At 43.3% G+C, this 21539-nt stretch overlaps 1 protein-coding gene across 1 annotated transcript in view; it reads right to left on the bottom strand.

Moving 5' to 3' along the window:
- Positions 1–21539, bottom strand: part of ACOT12 (acyl-CoA thioesterase 12) — a 65848-nt gene that overhangs the window by 24387 nt on the left and 19922 nt on the right. The window contains exons 5-11 of the mRNA XM_066602952.1: positions 17152–17287; positions 16289–16445; positions 15662–15781; positions 11772–11922; positions 9709–9764; positions 4746–4809; positions 4076–4159 (exon numbers count right to left, since the gene is read on the bottom strand). Of these exons, the coding sequence (XP_066459049.1) occupies positions 4076–4159; positions 4746–4809; positions 9709–9764; positions 11772–11922; positions 15662–15781; positions 16289–16445; positions 17152–17287 (768 nt within the window). The remainder of the gene's footprint in view (positions 1–4075; positions 4160–4745; positions 4810–9708; positions 9765–11771; positions 11923–15661; positions 15782–16288; positions 16446–17151; positions 17288–21539) is intronic.

Genomic DNA, 21539 nt, shown 5'->3' on the forward strand with positions numbered 1-21539 from the left:
AAACAGGGTAAGCCATTATGTTGCCGATAGCTCCCTGTAAAGTAACCTATTGGCTCACCAGCCAGACTCACTGGGTTGGCATAATATCTAAAGCTCCTGACCATAGAAGTCTCAAGGACTCAATGACTAAGGCCATCAAGTTTCTTCAGTCCCGTATCAAGGCTTTTCATCAGGAGCCGTATAAAGATACTGGTGTTAAAGAAAGCAGATGCCAAGATACACAACAGCCAGTCAGCATAATCATCCTGGGACACTGGGAAATCCCAGGTTTAGAAGCTCAGAAAAACCTGCTCCCAGCATTCAGAGGCCACAGCATCTTTTCCCAATCAGGAAAGAGAATGCTCACCTAAGAAATAGTCAGAAAAGGCTTGGGGTGTCTGACCATAGAATCAATATATCATCTATGTATCATAACTATAAGGATAAGTTACTAGTCCATGGTTCATTGCAGTTCACAAAATAGTCTCTTACCAGCCTAGGCACAAGTTGGCATACGTGGGGGCACACTGGCTTCCCATTGCTAAACCCTTGAGCTGGTGGTAGATCATACCATTAAAAAAAAATAGGAAGACATTGTGTTCCAACACCAAAAACGTATGTCACCGATAACTTAATCCCCTTTGGCCAAGAAAATAATTTACAGCATTATAATCTCCCCGAGAGCCTCTACATCCAAGCTAGCCAGGGTACTCTGTTACAGCAAGTCCAGTCAGTCTACAGATCACATCCATAGTATCCTGGACAAAAAAGCTATTACCAATTTACCACCTTTGTCTGAGGGTTTTATAATGAAGTCATGATCTCTCTCTAATCTGGGTAAAGCTTGTAGTTCATCACCAGACAAATTTGAACCAGGAGTTTTGGCATGCCAGATGCTTTTTAAATTCATTCATGACCATTTGTTCAAATAGGTTAGTATGTATTCACAAGTTGGAAGTTTACAGATTTGAAATAAAGAATTAAAACGAACCCTCACCTATACCCCCGTCTTTCCTCCCATAGATCCTCCAATACTGAAATTTAGAAAATCCTCCTCAATGCCATGTTGTCTGCACAAATTACAATTATGGGTACTAAAGAATTTGGTCTAACGAAGCCTTCTAGTCAAAAGTGCAATATCCTTCACCTAATTAAAAGGTATTAAACTAAAGCCCCATGTACATGGGACAAACTGTCGGGCAAGCTATGCCCGACAGTGCATCCCAGTGAAGCTTGGTCCTGTGCTGTTACACAGGAGCGAGTATTGCTGGCATCGCTCAGAGCACTGCCGACATGGAGTGGGGCATGTATAGTGTGTTGTAGGGGACAACCATTCACTCCCTCAGCATGTATTCTGAGATAAGAGGCCCTAAAAAACTCCACCATCAGAAACACTGGCCTAACTATAGGGGATGCAGTTGCACCCGGGCCCAGGAGCCTTAGGGGGCCAATAAGACCTTTCCTCCATATAGGGAGACCAGTACTATGAATAAAGCATTAAAGTTTGGGGCTCTCTTACATGTTTTGCATTTGGGGCCAGAAGCTTCAAGTTACACCGTGTTAAGGGGTTAAGCGAAGTTGGGCCCCTCCCCCAAGATAAACTTTTGCACCCGGGCCCATGAGACTTTAGCTATACCCCTGATCAGAAATATACCTCTACTACGAGCTCTAGGACAGCCGCCAGTTCTATTATGGCCTTGAGAAGGTTCTCTAATACGATTCACTACCTGATTGGTCGCAATCTGAAAAGCTCAAGTCAGTTTCAGACCTTCTGCCAAGTCTACCCTCATATTAGGCTTTAGTCTCTTTAAAATCTGCTAGATCGCAATTAAACTGATAAAGTTTGCAATCCTTGATAAGGCCCATGTATTTATCAATATTCATTTGGAGTATTCTCTCAAATTTCTGAGAATCTTAGAGATTTTTTATTTTTTTTTAAACTATACTGCTAGAGGATAAAAAGTCACTTTTAGACCATAACTATTAAACTAAAGGAAGGTATTGATATAGTCTCATGAACCTGACTGAACTCTTAGGTCGCTTACTTTTACCATCTAGGGTCAGTTGAGTTTTAGATAGTATGCCAAGCCAGTTTAAGTTTGGTTGGTGCAGCTATAGGCTCCGTTTACAGGCAGATAACATAATAGCTCACCCTGTTTATATCATCTAATCTAGCATTATTAATATTAAGGTGGTTTGTGGTACTTGACAGCTATTAAACTTTAGGCAGTTTACCTCTAGACATTTGGGTCTAGTGGAACAGATTTGGTTTACTGTGGTATCTGAGGGGGGGGGGGGGGGGTGTTCTCATTACCCTTTATATTCACATTGTCACATTTTCTGCTCCACTAGTCAATACTTCTGGACTTTGAGAATTCTTTTCTTTTGAAGTCCACAGTTCTTGGTCTTTGGCCACCTGCTCAGTTTTTAAATTGAATACTGAAGATTTTTTTAGGATTCTATTCTGTGACTTTACATTTCTGTGAGTTCAAGTTATCAGGTTCTGGTTTCTAGCAAGTGGAAAAAAAACAAAAAAATCCAACACTTTAAATGAAAATGTAATGTTACGCAGTATTTCTCAATGTCAATCCTTAAGAAGCCCGTATATTTTTTCCAGTGATGCTCATGTGATATGAGGATTAACACTTGCCACACGGGTTCCTGGAGGTCTGGATTTGAGAAACATTTGCTAACCTTACATTTTTTACATGTCATGCTCAATTGCCAAATATTAGGATGCAAGACCCTCTCAGTCCCCAGGGAAACACACAATGAATGTCGAGCAGGTCTTCTAGGACAGGCCGAGGGTGGACAACCTCTTCCCAGTTACATGATCGAATTGTGCAGTAGAGACCAAAGAAGGGCCTTTCCATCCCCTCTACTCCGCTGAAATCAGTCCACTTGTGGCAATAACTACACGTTGCTGAAAGCATACCTTGCAACTTAATGGAGAGGAGTCATATCTGCAGCATATCATGATGATTTTTTAATTTACATTAAGCTACACCTTTTTGCATTATGCTTGATAATGCCTCCTCTTTTTGCAGAGAAGGAAAAGCCTACTTTTGCCTCCCCAAATCCTGCAAATCCACAGCTTCTGCGAGGATACGGTTGAAGCCAGCGATTGGCTGCAGTGACCATTTGCTAGACAGTACATAATTGAACCACCCAGAAGTGGGAGCAGGACGGAGGGCAAAAGGGGCAAGTATAGGCAGTTTATTTTACTCCATTCACTACAGGGCATGTTTCCTGCCTGCAGGACAATCCCCAAATTCTGAGACTGTCCTACCAAATCCAGGACAGTTGGAAAACATGACTGTAGGCTCCATATCAGAACATTTTCTGCAGTTATAAAAGGTAAGGACGTCACTTGGAAAAAAATGGCCAGAAGATGAAAGAAATTTGCTTTTTATGGAATGTATGCATGATATACAGCAGTGATGGGCACTGACTGACATGCATGTAAACATGCTATCAAATGAAAATCAGACAGCCATCAAGTCACTAATATACTGATACAAGAGTATAATACATGTAGTGGACCATGCAGGCTTACAACCTACTAGTGACGCCAGATTTGATTCCAGCGGGCTGCTCTGCACTTCACAAATGAACCACACTGGCACCCCGGGCTCCCTTAATGTTCAGAGCCGCACTGCATGTGATCAATACGAGGTATTGGTTAATATTTTGGCCAAACTATGTGAGCTCACAACCTTGCGTCAATGATCTTCGTTTGAGTCCCTACACTAACATAAGTAAAAATCACAGAAGGGGAAATCTAAAAACAGACAGAAAAAAAAACGCAGAAAGTGACCATATACTTACTGATCTACTGATACAGGAGGGCAGGCATATCAGAAAAAGATCTATTTGATTAGGTTACAAAGAGCAAAATCTCCAGCAAAAAACTGCAAGTTGAGATGAATCTTTTTTCCCCACTACAGATATGTGAATGAGGTTTTTCAAAATTCCATTTATTTTACTGCTACATTTTTGGGTGCAAATTTTATATCAGAAGTTACCCTTCTGTTTAGTTTGTTAAGTGATATGACTTTTGTTCTTTAGCAAAGCATCCAACATGAAATGAACTTACATTTTTCTGTGTGCTGGTCAATTCCCATCCATCGCTGGAGGCCAAGACAGTCAGCGTGGCGACATTATTGTAACAGAGATATGCCTAAAGTAGCACAAGAAAACATAATATACTAAAATGAAGATTCAGGTTATGAAAATTTTGTTTCTAGATGCCCAGAACAAGCCCAGAAAACAAGAATCTTTAGTATGTTGTCAAGTAAGCTCGCCTGCACACTGGCGGATCTGCATTGTGGAATTCTGGATTGCTCAGCAAAAACGCATGCTATGGAAAAAACGCAATTTCCTCTGCACGAGCAGAAAGATTGTGATTTTATGATCATGGATGAGAAATCGCAGCATGCTGCGATTCTGTGTGGCTGCTGTGTGGGCGGCTTCTATTGAAGTCAATGGAAGGAGTCCACCCCGCGATCCTTCCGTAATCATCATTGGAGAAAGGTCGCAGAATCTGAGTCATCGCCTAGCAACGGCATGGCATAATCTGTACTGAGTCTGTGCGCTGGCCAGCACAACCGTAGCACGGATTAGAAGACAGGGGACAGGTACGCTGGGAGTCACCAGCCGGGCACAGGGTTGGATCCCGCTGCAGGATCCGACCCGGTTGTGTGCAGACGGCCTAGTATTAGATGTAGGTACAAAGACACAAACAAGGAATACACACAAAATTTTACCTGGTTACATTTGTCCCAAGAAATTGAGATGGGCTTCTCCGGTTTGTTGGATAATATGTATTTTCTAGAAGTGAAAAAGTAGTAAAGTTTTAAGTCACTCATTCTGGAAACTTTAAAGTAGTTTTCTTAGTTAAAATACCACTAAAAACCATTCATGCAGGGACCTTCAGTAACTGTTCTCGGGATCAGTTTAGGTTCCATCCCCCCTCACACACGTCAGCGATAAAGTCATCCCCCATTCTGTGAATAGTGTAGAACTTTCATTGTCGGCGCAACTCCTTAAAGGGAAGTACGGCTGCTCATGTAGGCCTGACCACCACTATTATAAGAGGCATCCATATCAGTCACTATGCTTTTGTTGGTAGGCAGCAAGATTACTGAAGGAAGCAAAATTACTAGCAAGCCAGCATTCATGCACAAAGGTAACCTAGTGCTGATCACAGATTGAGGAAAGTCCTTTTTTTTACTAATCCGCAGCAAGTGTCCGGCTGGCACGCAGGCGCAATGCAGGACATGACGCTGACGTTGCGCCAGCGATGACACGGATCCGTGGTGACTCACCGCAGGATGGATGGCTTCCATTGACTGCGCTCCATTTTCTATGAGTGGATTACGCAATTCTGACCCGCTAATGTAAGCGGAACTGTGTAATTCAATGCATTTGACTGAACCAAGTAGTACCGCAGATGAAACACTCATGGAATCTGCAACTAGAATCCAGTCATTCGAGACTGGCCTAAAAATGGGACTTTCTGGAACGGATATATGCAGCAGATTTTTAATTAGCGGCATTTAAATTGTTTGCAGATTTCAGCACAGATTTCACCCTCTGCAATGCTAGGTCTAACTAATAGCTCATTTACACGCAACAATCAAAGTACTAACAACCACTTGTCTGTATGTATGTGAGTGATTCTTATGCTCCACCCCTGGTGATATCATTGAAGGTCCATATATATTATACACACACACACACACACACAGTCTGACTGAAGAACACAGTTAGGGTTCTTAAAAAGGGGACGACAAAAACAAAATGAGAATAAAACTAAACTGCTATGTCAGACACAACGGCCTACCTCCACCACAGAGATCCGGTTGGCTGAAGGACCTGTGGTGATATCACTGCTGTGGGAGGAGCCAAGCTGTTTGTCTTGTGTGGTAATCAAGCTTCTGTGTGTGATGTGTGGAGATCATAATGCATGTACCATGTAGCAGAGCTGTGTGGTACATTGCACCACCAGAAACACTGGTACTAGAAGTTTCTAATTACTCATTTTTGTTTGAACAACTTTTTTGCTTTCAAATTTATAGCATTTACACGAAAAGATAGTTTGAAGTCCTCAACATTTTCCTCCTTAGCTGTATAAACACTATGTTTGCTCAGGTGGGTGTGTGTTTATGCAAAGAATCTCTTGGCAGGAGGTTTTTAATTAGTGCAAAGAAAAAGCCATTGTCTGTGGCATGAGTCATTGTGTTTAGCTGGGTAAACAATTACCCCTCCCCTCAAGGTCTTTGAAAGACTGAATGACTGAAGGAATGCCATTTAAACCAAAAGGCTAAGCGAATGAACTAACAACTAATTTTGTGCAGGCTGAAACTCAGCGATAAACAAGTGAATGAATAGTGCGTGAAGACTTTGCGTTTACACGTAACGATTATCGCTCAATTTCGCTCATTTGAACGAATTTTGAGAGATAATTGTCGGATGTAAATAGGCCTTAACGATTAGTGAACAAGTTATCACTAGTCACCCTGTTCTTGGTTGTGTTTAAACAGTACATTTGACTTTACTTTAAGCAGTTATTGGGCTAATAGTTGTATAAATGTACCTGGGGGTGGGGTCCACATGGAAATTCTGCAGCATTTACAGTAGCAGCAAAGTGGCGGAGATTTTCAAAATCTCGTCCATAAGCTGCGGAAATAAGCCACACAAAACCTGTGTGGAAAGACTTGCTGTGCGGAGTTCAATTCCACAGCATGTCAATTTTATTGCAGTCTCCGGTGTGGAATTCACTGCTTCTCAGTGAGGGGGTGAATTCTGCACATGAATTTGCAATAAAACCCATATTAAATGGCGCGGGTTTGGAGGCAGGCTTTATGCGGCTGATCTGCTGAAAATCAGCCCTGTGTGGACCCAGCCTAGATGTTACAGCTTATACAGGGGTGTCTCAAAAGTATGGAAATACCCATATAGAATGAAGATGGTATGGTAGACTCTGATCAATTTCTGCATACAAGCTGCAGGAGAAGGGGGAAACCCCATTAGGTCAGGTCATCAACACAAGGGCAATTTTGAATACTGCTGTCTTGGATTAAACATCTTGTTATGATGCATCCATTCCCTGCAGGCTTCTTCCGGCGGGTCAATATATGTTATGTCACTAGTGATGTAGCATTCACAGCCTAGCAGGGAGTGCCAAGCTATTGCAGAGACTGCGCATGCATGCTGTCTCGCCGCTGTCGTATGAGAACCTACTAAAGACTGTTGGGGAGGGGGAGGAGAATATCTTTTCATATAGAAAATTTTGTCTTATGCCAATAAATATGATATATACAAGAAAATAGAAAGGGTGCACGCACCACAGGAACATTAGTGTACCATACTTACTACTTGTGTAAGGGGAGACAAGTAGCATGTTGCAGATACAATAAGATCACTTACATGTGTGAACAAGGTTCACAGATCATATGCTATAATCTAGTATATCCTCCCTTTAAAACATGGATAGACACTAATGGAGCACAGGATACACAGGCTATACTCAAGTCTATGGGGGTATAAACACCTAAATTAGGATGATAGGCTATAAGCAAGTGATAGCCATCAAATGGAGAAAAATGCGGTACGAGAACTTATAAGCTATTGTTTCTCTATTCAGCCCAAAGGCTGAAGCATATTATATATATTGTTCTGTTACTACATATGTATCTATCAAATGAAACGTAGCCATTATTTACTATTTCCCATTTATAAAAACGTAGGTGACTAAAAGAGGTTTCACTCTTTAACAAAATTAGATAGTCTGCTTTTCTAGCCATCTAATCCTCTATGTAATAGTATCCAGTTACACTATGTTCATCAGCTACCTACATGGGAGACTGAGATTGCAGTGACATCTCCCAAAGGCCCCTTCACTCTCACCATCTTCCTGTACCTTTATGTGCGCAACTTGCATAAGTAAAAATTGTACTTTATCTTTGTCTGATGTTAAAAGATAAGATGAACCAATAAGTGTTAGCTTTTAATAAGCCTGCCTACTCAATATATAAAGCTCTGTATGTGATGTAATAAGACAGATTTCAGAACACATTGTTCCCTCAAAGTAAATTATGTCAACACAAAAATCTTTGTTCACTTCCTATGTCCTGGGTATCGCATCAGATGTTGAATCGTACATACCCGGCGAGAGATTATATACTATAGCAGAGAGACAGCGCGCATGGGCAGTCTCGGCAATAGCTCGGCACTCCTTGCTAGGCTATGAACGCTACATCACAAGTGACGTAGCATACATTGCCCTGCAGGAAGGAGACTGCAGAGAATGGACACGGTCATCTGAAGAAGAATCGGCTGGCTAGCAGTGAGTTGTCCCGGGGGACTGGAGGAAACAGGAGAAGATGTGGTAAGACGACTGATGGGGGTAGGAATAGGCAAGTATAGGATTTTTTTTTTCTAATGACAGAACCCCTTTAGGCCCAATGTCCACTGGTTAGTTTTGTGGAAGATTCACAATTCAAGCCACCCATAGGGAAGGATGGGCGTCCGCACAGGAATTGAAGCATGCAGATTTGTTTTGACAATCTTTTGTTCCAGAAAGTTGCAGCATGCTCCATTTCAGTGCAGTTCCTGCACGGACAGCTTCCATTGAAGTCAATGGAAGAGGTCAGATCCGCGGGAAAGCAGGAGTTTAAAATAAGCCAAAAAAAAAACCATTACTACACATGTGTGCCAGCCAGCATTTGTACAGGTACAGGTACGTGTGGTCACGGGCAGGGTCGGATTCTGCTGCAGGCTCCCGCATGTGGAATCTGATCCGCCCCTTGGACATGAGGCCTTAAGGATGATCTCAACATGTTCTGCTTGAGATAATGCCATCCTGCACATAGCAGTGATTTACCTACATTTCAGGCCAACATCAGAACAAAATGACATGTTAGAATGAAGCACAATGCTTTTCTGGCAAAATTCTCTGCCAGCTTGATATATCACACAACTACCATCCCATTGGAAGTGTTAGAGTTAAATTCAAGATGCAGCGTTCAAAATGGCCGTCATTTTTGTGACATGGCCCAACAGGTTTACCTCTTCTCCCCAGCTTGTATGCAAAATTGGATCACAGTTTACAAAGTCATCTTCCATCTGTATGGGCGTTTCCACACTTTTGAGGCACCCTGCAAAACCGTTACACTAATGTCCCTTTTACATGGGACGATTCTCATTTAAACAAGCACATGATGAGCAATATCACCGCTAGTTGTTCGCGTTTGTGCAGCACGTTTAGACAGGCCGATTGCTGAGAACCACCCGCTTGTCGCTCAGTGCTTCACATGCCTATGTGTAACACTGGAGCGCAGAGTCTTTAAATGTAATGAGAAGTGAGCGAACCAGTGATTATGCAGGCTGAAACGGAGCAACAAACTAAAAAAGGGAAGAAAGTGCACAACGGCTGACATTTAGATGTAACGTTTATTGTATACATGTTCGTTTGAGTGAATTTTGAGAGCCAATCGTTACATGTAAATTGGCCTTTATGGTAACTTTACACAGGACAACTAGCAATAATTGCTTGAGAGAGTCAAGTCTAATGTTCATCCTGTGTAAGCACAGCCACCAACAGGGTGACACGTGATCATTCACTAATCACTATTTAGAGCTAGCATTGCAAAGGGTGAAACCTCTGCTCACCACACCTTAATTTTTGTAAAAAAATTTTTCTAAAGTTACTTTTGTACACAGTACCTTGCTACACGGATTTTCCTTCGTGCAATGGCTCCAACGAACCTCCTCATACTGTCCTAAAATACAATAAATGTAAATTTACTCATGTTTACCACTTGCAAAAGAAATTTTGCTCATAAAAGTGGTGAGCTCTACTGTAGAAACCCACCCACTAAGCATCCCCTTGTTCCACAGGTAGTCAGGGATACCCAACAATTTGGGCAAGATGCAAGCACCTGGTTATCTTGTCTATAGTGCCAGCATAGCTTGCAGCCAAGGGCAGGACAGTAGGATTGTCAATCCAAAAGCAATATTGTAAAAAATCTGTTTAATTACGACATGAGGGAGGCATGAGATCCGGCAGGTGGTCTGTTCACCAACATAGCCCTTGCTGTGTTTTTAAAATTAGGACAAGATCTTTTCTCCTTGAAGAGCTGGGGCCCTATAGCAAAAACCTCAATGGGCCCCCATTATGGTGACCAGTTATGACATCCAAGACAGGAGGAGCCTGATGCTCATTTCCTATGCCTTCTAGAACGAACCTTGGGCCACTTCACTTGTTTGCCAATAAGGGAGATGGAATAAATCCTCCACAGTGCCACCTATTGAAAGGCAGCATTCCTTCGAGTCAAAGTGGGACTTTTTATACAAGTCTTGTTACAATGACTGGGAATCAAAAGCAAAGCCAGACTCCATGTACATACAGCTGTTTCCGGGTTATTGCCCATCAGTGTACAGTAGGAGTCTGGCTTTTGCTAGTGAGAGGCCTGGGACAGGGGTCAGAAACGCTCTTTTCGCCTTAGGGAGAGCAACTATATACTATAAACTAAGTGAGGAGACTCAAATGGCCACGCACGCTCCTCTGGGTAATATGCAAATAAGGGAGATGCAATAAATCCTCCACAGTGCCACCTATTGAAGGGCAGCATTCCTTCGAGTCAAAGTGGGACTTTTTATACAAGTCTTGTTACAATGACTGGGAATCAAAAGCAAAGCCAGACTCGAAGGAATGCTGCCTTTCAATAGGTGGCACTGTGGAGGATTTATTCCATCTCCCTTATTTGCATATTACCCAGAGGAGCGTGCATGGCCATTTGAGTCTCCTCACTTAGTTTATAGTTGCTCTCCCTAAGGAGAAAAGAGCGTTTCTGACACTTGTTTGCCAAGAATGTAGTTCCTCTTGGGAAGATAGTCCAGCATAAATTTTTGTACCCAGAAAAGGGACTTGTGCTTATGGTATGTACACCTGTGCTTTGAATGATTTTACATGCACAGTGAAGGAAATGGTTAAACCCTAATAGAATATTTAATGCCAAGTTAGGCACAGGTCATTACTGAAGACATCTTGGCAGAACACTGGATTCACCCTTGTTCATTTGAAAGCAAAGTTCAAGTGGAAGCAGCAAGTTCAAATTCCTTCTCTGTATTAGGCTGCTCTCACGTAAGCAGCGGGGATCAGTGTTATAATGAACCGAACAGCATTGAATGGACTCCATTTACTATAAATGCATCGCTATTACTTCCAGTATTTTGTGACGGATCTGCAACGGAACCTCCAAATGGGGGTTCCAGCGCTAATGAGAACCCAGCCTTAGTGGAGCGTCATGACTGCCCATCAACTGTTCAAATTATGCACTATAAAAAGACTGTCACCATCGTTTTGCACCCCTCTGAGGTCATGAGTTAGTGCCTGCAAAAGATTACAGTGATATGCCTGATGTTTGCATCTGTACAGTAATTTGAGAAAATTACATTTTTATCAGTAGCAGCACATGCATAGAGGACTATTTAAAGTATCCTACATATTCTTAAACTAAAGGCTAGCTAAACCCACCCGCCCTCCAGCCAATGATTGACAGCTCTCTGCCCGTTACTGCACATAAAGTGGCTGGTTGTGGCCAGTCTGCAGCTCATGAATATGCAGAGCTAGTTCAGTGTGTGGCTGCAACTAATAAAATGCAAGTTTCTCCAAAACTACTGCACAGGCACACAAAACAGACATATCACTGCAATCAGTGTGAAAGTCACTACCTTATGTCGCCCTCAGCAAGAGAGAATCCCTTTATGTATACAGCACTTCTAACCTTTGTAGAGGCTTTGACTCTGGGGAAGATGATATACCCATTGTTCTCATCAAGGGCTTGATAAATCAGGAAAGCGCTATTAATGTGGCGCGGCTTGCCTTCAGTCCACTCCTCACAGTTATAGGCTTCCACACGGACACCAACCTCCACTCTGCAATAAAGCAAGCAGCCATTAATTCTTTATATTATATTATAACTGCACACCAGTGTCCATAGATTCTAACGGCTGTGGTGTTTGGCAGCATTTTACATGCAGATTTTTTGCAATCATTGTGATGCTGGAACGTAAAGCATCTCAGTGGCCATTATGTTTTATTGGAGTATAACACATGGATATGTAACTATAGTGCAATGACAATGTGGCACTTGATACATTTATGTCCTCTCATAAAAACTCAACTATTCTCAAACAGATGGTCACACAGGGAGAGTAATGAACGGGGCATTGCCCAAAGTACACGTTACAGGACATTTTCATGAACCAATTGAAGATGAAATATATAATACATGTATGCAAAACAAGTTAAAAAAAAAAATGCACATTTGTTAATTTAACCTTTTTCAAGTCCCCCCCCCTCCCCCCACTGTCACTTTATGATGCTGTTCCTCAAAGAAAGCAGATCTTAAACTACTAATGGAAAAAATATAAATACCTGTATATAAAAATACAATCATTTCTTTTTTTGAAAATCAGTTTTAATTTAAGCTAACTACCATATTTTTATAATTCTTAAAGTTTCAGACTAGGGATAAAAAAGATACAATAGGGTATGGCCAATGCAGGACATGCGCAACAGGAACTCAAAGAATTCATGTTGTATACCGTCCCCTACAGTAGCGTCAGATGGCCAGGAGCATTCCTTTAAGCATAGGAGGAACACCACATTGGCATAACAAGTGTTACCATAATCACATCCAAAAAAAAAAAAAAAAAAACAGAACCTGAGCAGGGTTGCCAAGCTGAATTTTCCATTTTCCCAGAAAAGTTATCAAAAAAATCATGGGCAGCCAACATTTTTTGACCACACTTGAAAACCTTACTGAATGATAGAGATTAGCAATACATACCTATAGGTCAGATACTGATATGAACTCATCACCATTTGTGAGCTGTAAAATGATGACCGCAATAACCTGCTCAAGTTCCACCACTCCAAAAAAAAAAAATATGGATACCAATATCTAATATTCAAACACTAGAAAAGGTTTCCCATTTTTATGGACTGTTCGGGAATTTTAGGATGCAACCCCTAGACCAGAGTTCTGAAAAAAACTGCCAAGAAAAAAAAACAAAACTGTCCATTCAAATCAATTTATAACTCAGCTTTTCTACACAGTTCATAACTATACAGATGCGTCTTTCTAGGGGTGTATTCACACAGTTGTGCTGCAGTTTTTTGCCATAAAAACTAACAAGTAAAGCAGTCAAAAAGACTTACACACTTGTGATTTTCAAACATGATTTGCCGTGTGATTGTCAAACCTGTACTGCGTGCATACACCCCAAAACGTCAGTTACATATGCCAGTCTATGGGAGTTAATATGCACAAAGCTGAATTGATGTAATCTACAACTGAAGACTCCCAAATGTTTTGTGTGCTATTACACAAGTGCAATTAAACCTTGCACTTAACAAGTTCAGCCAAGCAATTAGCGCTAAACTGAGTGCTAGCAGCGTCCATTAGCAGTTATGTACTAGCACCTTTTTTTCAAAGCAAAGACCATGAAAATAAGGGGCTGTTCAATTGGTATTCTAAACCACCGCAGGACATTTCATGCTCTTAACTTCCACACTGGATTAGAGTTTTGGGGTTCTGCAGTGCACTATGGACTACGAAGTAGCGCCTTATAATGAAACATTGTCAACAGGGGTGTAGAAGGTGGGCAGGTGGGGCATGTGCCCTGGGTGCAGTCGGCACCAGCCTAGCAGTTTAACCCCTATATGATTTACCCGGCTGGTTCTGCAGAAAAAGGACAGAGTTCTGGACAAACTGAGCTCATTCTACTTCAAACGGTTGTAGTTCTAGTTCTATCAGTGCTTCTGACATGCTTGTCGTATCCTTTTCAAGCCAGCAGCTTCTTGGTTTTAAAATTCAATCAAAAGCATGTCTGTGTCCCCGATTCTATAAGAGCTACAGACATTTTAAGTGGGGTCAGGAATACTGAATTTACAGTTGACATGTCTGTGTGCAGAGCAGGGGGCAGAGGGAAGGATCTGGGATTTTCCTGTGAAGGGGTATCGTGAACTTTTCTTCATGTTCTCACCTCCTCGTTCTTTACCAATCAGGGAACATTTGCTTTTTCACACATCAGGGACTTTGCTCCTTTTCTGGGAACTTTTTTTAATCCCATCTATGCTGTTTAACCCTGCAGATGCCACAGTCAGCAATGACTGCGGTATTTAAAGGCTTTTACATGAAAAAAAAAGTTACAACTTTTACCCCTTACACAATGATCTAAATATTGATAAAAAAATATATATATATTAAAACGACATAATGGATACCACCACATCTGTAATAGCCTGTACCATAACATTACATTTATCCAGTACTGTTAAGCTCTTAGCAATTTTCTGTGCATCTTGCATCCCCAGAACAGGACTAAGTTGTAATCAAAAAAGCCATAAACACCTTAAAATGGCAATGAGAACTACAAGTCCTAAAACCAAAAACAAGCCCAGACAGATCTCTATGGCTGGTCACTAAGGGGTTATCCAGGAACATTTGTTTCAATAAAAGAAGATGTTCCATCTGCTGTATTAAAAAGCTATACTTCCTTTCGAAGCTTTTCTGTTGCCTTGCATGTGCCTGGTCTCCTAGTCTTTACTTCTGGGTGCAGAACAGTTAGGTCACCGACACACGGTCATGCGACCATTGTAGCTAGTCACCAAAAGACTAGTCACAAAGCCTTGGATTGCAGAAATTCTCCAGCCAATCTCCCACTGTCAATAGTCTTATTGGAACCCTTTACCCATCCTGTAAGGGGGTCTAGTACTATGCAATAATGCTGCAAGGGGGAGAAACTTTCTAATCTGCCACCATACTTCACTTGAGAAGAAACGTTGAAGCAAAAGATCAGTACAAGAAATACAGGACAGTCTTAGTTGACACTAGTTTTGAATGAGGTTGGGCAATAAGGACTACAAGAGGCTTTTCAGCCACCTCAAGGCCACCATGGACAGACTGAAAAAAAAATCTTCAAGAAACAAGGAATGGAGCTCGCTCCACAGCTGCCAGTAGCACAACGCATGAAAGTACCCCACATTTCAATAGACACATCCACTGATAAAGGAGACTAAAAGCCCATTTACACAAGCCGATAATCTTTTAAAAGAAAAAAAAAAAAAAGCTAAATCGGCAGTCGTTTTAGCGATTGGTGCGCCTAAACGCACGCCCATCCTACGTTTTTCAGGCACTGCTAGCTGATCGTTAAATTCAATCTTACCTAAAAATCATTACTCACTCTTAACAGTTCTCCACGGGGAGTGCTGATAGCATTGTTTCCCCGTGGAGAACAAAGGATCTGTGTGCAGATAAGAGCCCTCGGGCTATTAACTACATTCAGCAAAGGCTTCATTTGTATACATAATTGCTACTAAGTAGCTGAGTAGCTAGTTAATAGTTTATGCAAAATGATTGCTCAAAGCTGTCACTCAAACTGCCGTCTGAGCGATCTTTTAGCGATTGTCTGGTGTAAATAGGCCTCAAGTCAGGAACTGGACCAATACTTTTGTCAAGGATTCCCAGCTATTAGACTACCAATAATCACAAAAGGTAATTTTGGCAGAAATCTATGACAGCTTAATTGAACTTTTGAGCCATTTTCCAATCAAGTTCTAAGCAAAAAAATGGGAACAAGCGAACAAACACAAAGAAGTCTGCATTACCTTTTTTGAAATGTGTTATTCACAATCGCCCGAAACATCAGTCTGTCCCCTACAGTAGATGGACCTCTGAATTTGAACATGTCCACAGACTTCAGAATTGCATGTGTATGACAAAGACGGCTGTAGGGGAGAAATACAAATGCAAACTGAGAACTGTACATTTTACGGTAGGACTGTAGACTACATTAGATGGCCTGCATGTAGTCCCTTAAACCAATCATAACAGTTATCAGGAGGAATGGTGCACGATACCAAATAATGCGCAGAATATATCAAGCACCATATGATTTGTTACAAAGATTCTGCTAAAGGAATTCTATTACTGGGTTCATGGAGTTTGTGACTCAGAGCTCAGCTCCGAGTCAGAGTTGGGCCGTGCCGGCCTCTCCCGACCCCCAACATGCAGAGTGACACAAAAAGAGCTGTCAGCCTGCATGATGTGGGCAGGAAGAAGCCAGAACAGCCCACCTCTGACTTTAAATGTGCATCCTATGACTAATAAGATCCAAAAGCAACAGGCAAAGTGTACAGCTTTACAGACTTCTTTAAGCATTATGCATTCTTCCTGCAATTTTGAGTAGAATTCACACATTTAGAAAACTTTGCCAAAACTGTCCAGCAAATCACCTTGCAGAAATGTTGGCTACAGTTTCCATCCACGCCATGATCTGCCCTCCAAATGTGTTTCCTTGATGGTTGGCATGGGGTGGAAGAACCAGTTCTATACTTTCTACACGGGTGCAGTCTGTAGAGATCTTGTTATTGTCGTTTTCCCAATCTGCATCTGAAAATAAGAGTACAACTTAAAACTAATTAGCATCTGTGCAACAGTATTGTTTAAAGGGAAAGCTGGGTACAGTTACTACTATTCTGGTTCTGGAAGTGTTACATATACTGAGGAACATGTGCGCCCCGAGAAGTAGGAAGCCAAGATGCAGTCTATAAAAGATTAACTGTTCAACACTATGGAAAATTAAAAGTAACCCATGAGCTTGAATGTGGAGTCCAAAGTGCAGGTATGTTATAGAGCAGGAGGAGCAGAGTAGATTGATTTATGATATTAGGGGGAAATATTCATGTCTTGTATTTTAGATGACTTGTAGTTTATTAATTTCCATCCCTGCTCACTCTGAATTTAGGACTACCCACTGGACATTTGTGACTGGCAGCCATTTCTATATACACAGTCAAACATAACTCCGCCCATTTGACTATCCAGCTCAGAATAAGAGGTAAATGTCTAACAAGTTATACTGAATCTCCCCCCCCCCCCCCCCCCATCATATATCAATCTGCTCAGCTCCTCCTGCTCTACAACATGCCACATGCAGTTTGGACTCCATGTCTAAGCTGGCAGGTCTTTTATAAAAGAGTACAATATTTTTGGGTGAACAGAGGAGAACATTGAGCCTACTGAGGCTTCTATTGCACAGCGCCACCTGACTTCTTCCATGTGATCATATTACTAAACAAACATTTATCTCACAAACCATAGAAGGCACCACCATCTTCCATCAGATTGCTATAGGCATCTTCGTGATAAAGCCGTATACGCCTCCTCTCAGCCGCCAGGCTGTACTCCAGGTGATCCTGCGCAGACTGCAATCTGACTGGTTTGAGATTAACCTGGAAAAACACAAGATTAAAAATGCGATATATTGTCAGAGAATGGCAATAAAAGACTGATAGCTAATAACTTATTACATAATGTCTCAGGGCTAGCTGGCTGCTCTGTGCTAGGATGGCTGCTGCTGATCCAAGGCTCTACAGGGGAGAAGTGAATATTTGGGGTTCTCCTTTCTTACGTCATAATCATGAGAAGCATTGCAAAATTTTAAATTCTTTTTTTTTTTTTAAGTAGAAAGTGCCAAAAAGCAAGAGGCACCTTTAATAGTCACACAAGGTGCAGCAAGTACTGAAAATATGAACGTTAGAGCTGCTACTCAGTTTTATTAAATATCTTTTTTTCAATTGAAGGGTCTTAAAAGTATGTTATGCAAGATTGTTCTGGTGGGGGGAGAGGGGGTGGGGGTGGTTAACTTTTTCCCCCAAATATGGCCATTAACAGAATCCCAAAATCAACTGTTGTCACTGCTAAGGCATCAGGCCCCACCCCAAATGATGTGAAAGGTCATCCCCTTATAGTCTGCTACCATGTTCATGTAAGAGATGAGCAGCATCCCATTATCCCTCTTACTACAGTAGTCAAGCTCCGCCCCCTGGGCAGAGATTAGCTGAACAAGGAGGAGAGAAGTCCAGGCACTTCAAGCACCAGAAGAGGCGCAAGTAGCGCCAGACGGAAAGCGCTCAGCTCTCAGCTTGGCTCTGCCCCCTTGATTATGAATCCATGTATGGGGCTAAGCCCCACCCTATGAGAACAAGTGAAAACCTCAGCGCCATAGGTGCCCTTTAAAGACAGTCAGTGGTGTGGGGCGCAATGTACAGCAGAAAGTGAGCCAGGCTGAGCAGGGGACGGCAATTAAAGTGTTGGAGACCACAAGCAGGAAGAGGAGCAACCACAGCTCTATCCCCATGCTGGGGTGCAGCACAGCGGCCATGGGGTTAAAGCGACTGGAATTGGTACAAGCCGCAAGCACAACCATTCCCCTTGCTGGGGGTCATCAGGGGCCTGTGACCAGAGTGAGATGGCCAGACTACAGTGTGAAAGGGGTCCTGATGACTCGGGGCTAAAAAGGACGATGACATGCTACATGAAAAGAGAAGGAGTCATGTTTCCCACATGGGACTGTCCCAGAAGACACCAACAGCACCATGGATCCAGGACAAGGGACAAAGTTACAGGACAAGGTGACAATGCTCACATTATAGAGACTGACAGACATATTTGGAGTGTGGTGATATGGGTATGTGATGACGCAGTGCTCCATGGTTAATTTCTTATGAGGCGGACTCCCAATGATTCATTGAGGCATGTTTTCAGGATATCATATAGTAAGACGACCTGTGGCAATATCTGAGGCACTGTCAATTACATCACCTGTGCAATACTGAGGAGATCCTGAAGACAGGACCTGTTGGGGGTCCCTGAGAACTGAAGTTGGGAAGCACTGGGTTAGACAAGGCATTTTGTACATTTTCATTGATGTACAATACAACTACTACAGTTACAGGAGTGATGTTCTGCATTTCATGCAGAACCTTGCACCAAATGAAGTGTTAGACCGTGGACCTTCAAGGAGTATTCGTAAACTATGGACTATGACTATAATGGTTAGTTATTAGAGATGAGCGAGCACCAAAAAGCTCGGGTGCTCGTTACTCGGGACGAAATTATCGCGATGCTCGAGGGTTCGTTTCGAGTAACGAACCCCATTGAAGTCAATGGGCGACTCAAGCATTTTTGTATATCGCCGATGCTCGCTAAGGTTTCCATTTGTGAAAATCTGGGCAATTCAAGAAAGTAATGGGAACGACACAGCAACGGATAGGGCAGGCGAGGGGCTACATGTTGGGCTGCATCTCAAGTTCCCAGGTCCCACTATTAAGCCACAATAGCAGCAAGAGTGCCCCCCCCCCCCCTCCCAACAACTCTTACTTCTGAAAAGCCCTCATTAGCAATGCATACCTTAGCTAAGCACCACACTACCTCCAACAAAGCACAATCACTGCCTGCATGACACTCCGCTGCCACTTCTCCTGGGTTACATGCTGCCCAACCCCCCCCCCCCCCCCCCGCACGACGCAGTGTCCACAGCGCACACCGAAGTGTCCCTGCGCAGCCTTCAGTTGCACTCATGCCACACCACCCTCATGTCTATTTATAAGTGCGTCTGTCATGAGGAACCACAGGCACACACTGCAGAGGGTTGGCACGGCTAGGCAGCAACCCTCTTTAAAAGGGGCGGGGCGATAGCCCACAATGCTGTACAGAAGCAATGAGCCGCCATCAGGAGCTGCACACGTGGGCATAGCAATGGGGAACCTATGTGCCACACACTATTCATTCTGTCAAGGTGTCTGCATGCCCCAGTCAGACCGCGTTTTTTTTTTATAAATAGTCACAGGCAGGTACAACTCCGCAATGGGAATTCCGTGTGCACCCACAGCATGGGTGGCTCCCTGGAACCCACCGGCTGTACATTAATGTATCCCATTGCAGTGCCCATCACAGCTGAGGTAACGTCTGATTAAATGCAGGTGGGCTTCGGCCCACACTGCATGCCCCAACCTGACCGGGGTTTTTAATTCATAGACACAGGCAGGTACAACTCCCTATTGTGAAGTCCGTGTGGACCCACAGCATGGGTGGGTGCCAGGAAGCCCCCGGCGGTACATAAATATCCCATTGCAGTGCCCATCACAGCTGAGGTAATGTCATGTTTAATGCAGGTGGGCTTCGGCCCACACTGCATGGCCCAGTCAGACTGGGGTTCTTTAGAAGTGGACAGATGCAGTTACAACTCCCTGTGGACCCACAGCATGGGTGGCTCCCTGGAACCCACCGGCGGTACATAAATATATCCCATTGCAGTGCCCAGCACAGCTGATGTAATGTCAGCTTTAATGCAGGTGGGCAAAAAATTAATTGGATTACACTGTAGGCGAGGGCCCCAAAAAATTGGTGTACCAACAGTACTAATGTACGTCAGAAAAATTGCCCATGCCCAACCAAGAGGGCAGGTGAAACCCATTAATCGCTTTGGTTAATGTGGCTTAATTTGTAACTAGGCCTGGAGGCAGCCCAGTTCAAATAAAAATTGGTTCAGGTGAAAGTTTCAACGCTTTAATGAGCATTGAAACGTATAAAAATTGTTTACAAAAATTATATGACTGAGCCTTGTGGCCTAAGAAAAATTGCCCGTTCGGCGTGATTACGTCAGGTTTCAGGAGGAGGAGGATGAATATTATACACAGATTGATGAAGCTAAAAGGTCCACGTTTTTGATGGTGATAGAGAACAATGCTTCCATCCGCGGGTGCAGCCTACGTATTGTTTAGGTATCGCTGCTGTACGCTGGTGGAGAAGAGAAGTCTGGGGAAATCCAGGCTTTGTTCATCTTGATGGGTGTAAGCCTGTCGGCACTGTCGGTTGACAGGCGGGTACGCTTATCTGTGATGATTCCCCCAGCCGCACTAAACACCCTGTCTGACAAGACTTTAGCCGCAGGACAAGCAAGCACCCCCAGGACATACAGCGCGAGTTCAGGCCACGTGTCCAGCCTCGACATCCAGTAGTTGTAGGGGGCAGAGGCGTCATGGAGGACGGTCGTGCGATCGGCTACGTACTCCCTCACCATCCTTTTACAGTGCTCCCGCCGACTCAGCCTTGACTGGGGAGCGGTGACAGTCTCGCTGGGGAGCCAGAAAGCTGTCAAAGGCCTTAGAGAGTGTTCCCCTGCCTGTGCTGTACATGCTGCCTGATCTCTGCGCCTCCCCTGCTACCTGGCCCTTGGAACTGCGCCTTCGGCCACTAGCGCTGTCGGATGGGAATTTTACCATCCGTTTGTCCGCCAGGGTCCTGTGGTATAGCATCACTCTCGAACCCCTTTCCTCTTCGGGTATGAGAGTGGAAAGGTTCTCCTTATACCGTGGGTCGAGCAGTGTGTACACCCAGAAATTCGTAGTGGCCAGAATGCGTGTAACGCGAGGGTCACGAGAAAGGCATCCTAACATGAGGTCAGCCATGTGTGCCATTGTACCTGTACGCAACACATGGCTGTCCTCACTAGGAAGATTACTTTCAGGATCCTCCTCCTCCTCAGGCCATACACGCTGAAAGGATGACAGGCAAGCAGCATGGGTACCCTCAGCAGTGGGCCAAGCTGTCTTCCCCCTCCTCCTCTTCCTCCTCATGCTCCTCCTCCTCAACGCGCTGAGATAGACAGGAGGGTGCTCTGACTATCCAGCGACATACTGT

This window comes from Eleutherodactylus coqui, chromosome 5 (genome assembly GCF_035609145.1).
Source record: "Eleutherodactylus coqui strain aEleCoq1 chromosome 5, aEleCoq1.hap1, whole genome shotgun sequence".
NCBI classification, from domain to species: Eukaryota; Metazoa; Chordata; class Amphibia; order Anura; family Eleutherodactylidae; genus Eleutherodactylus; species Eleutherodactylus coqui.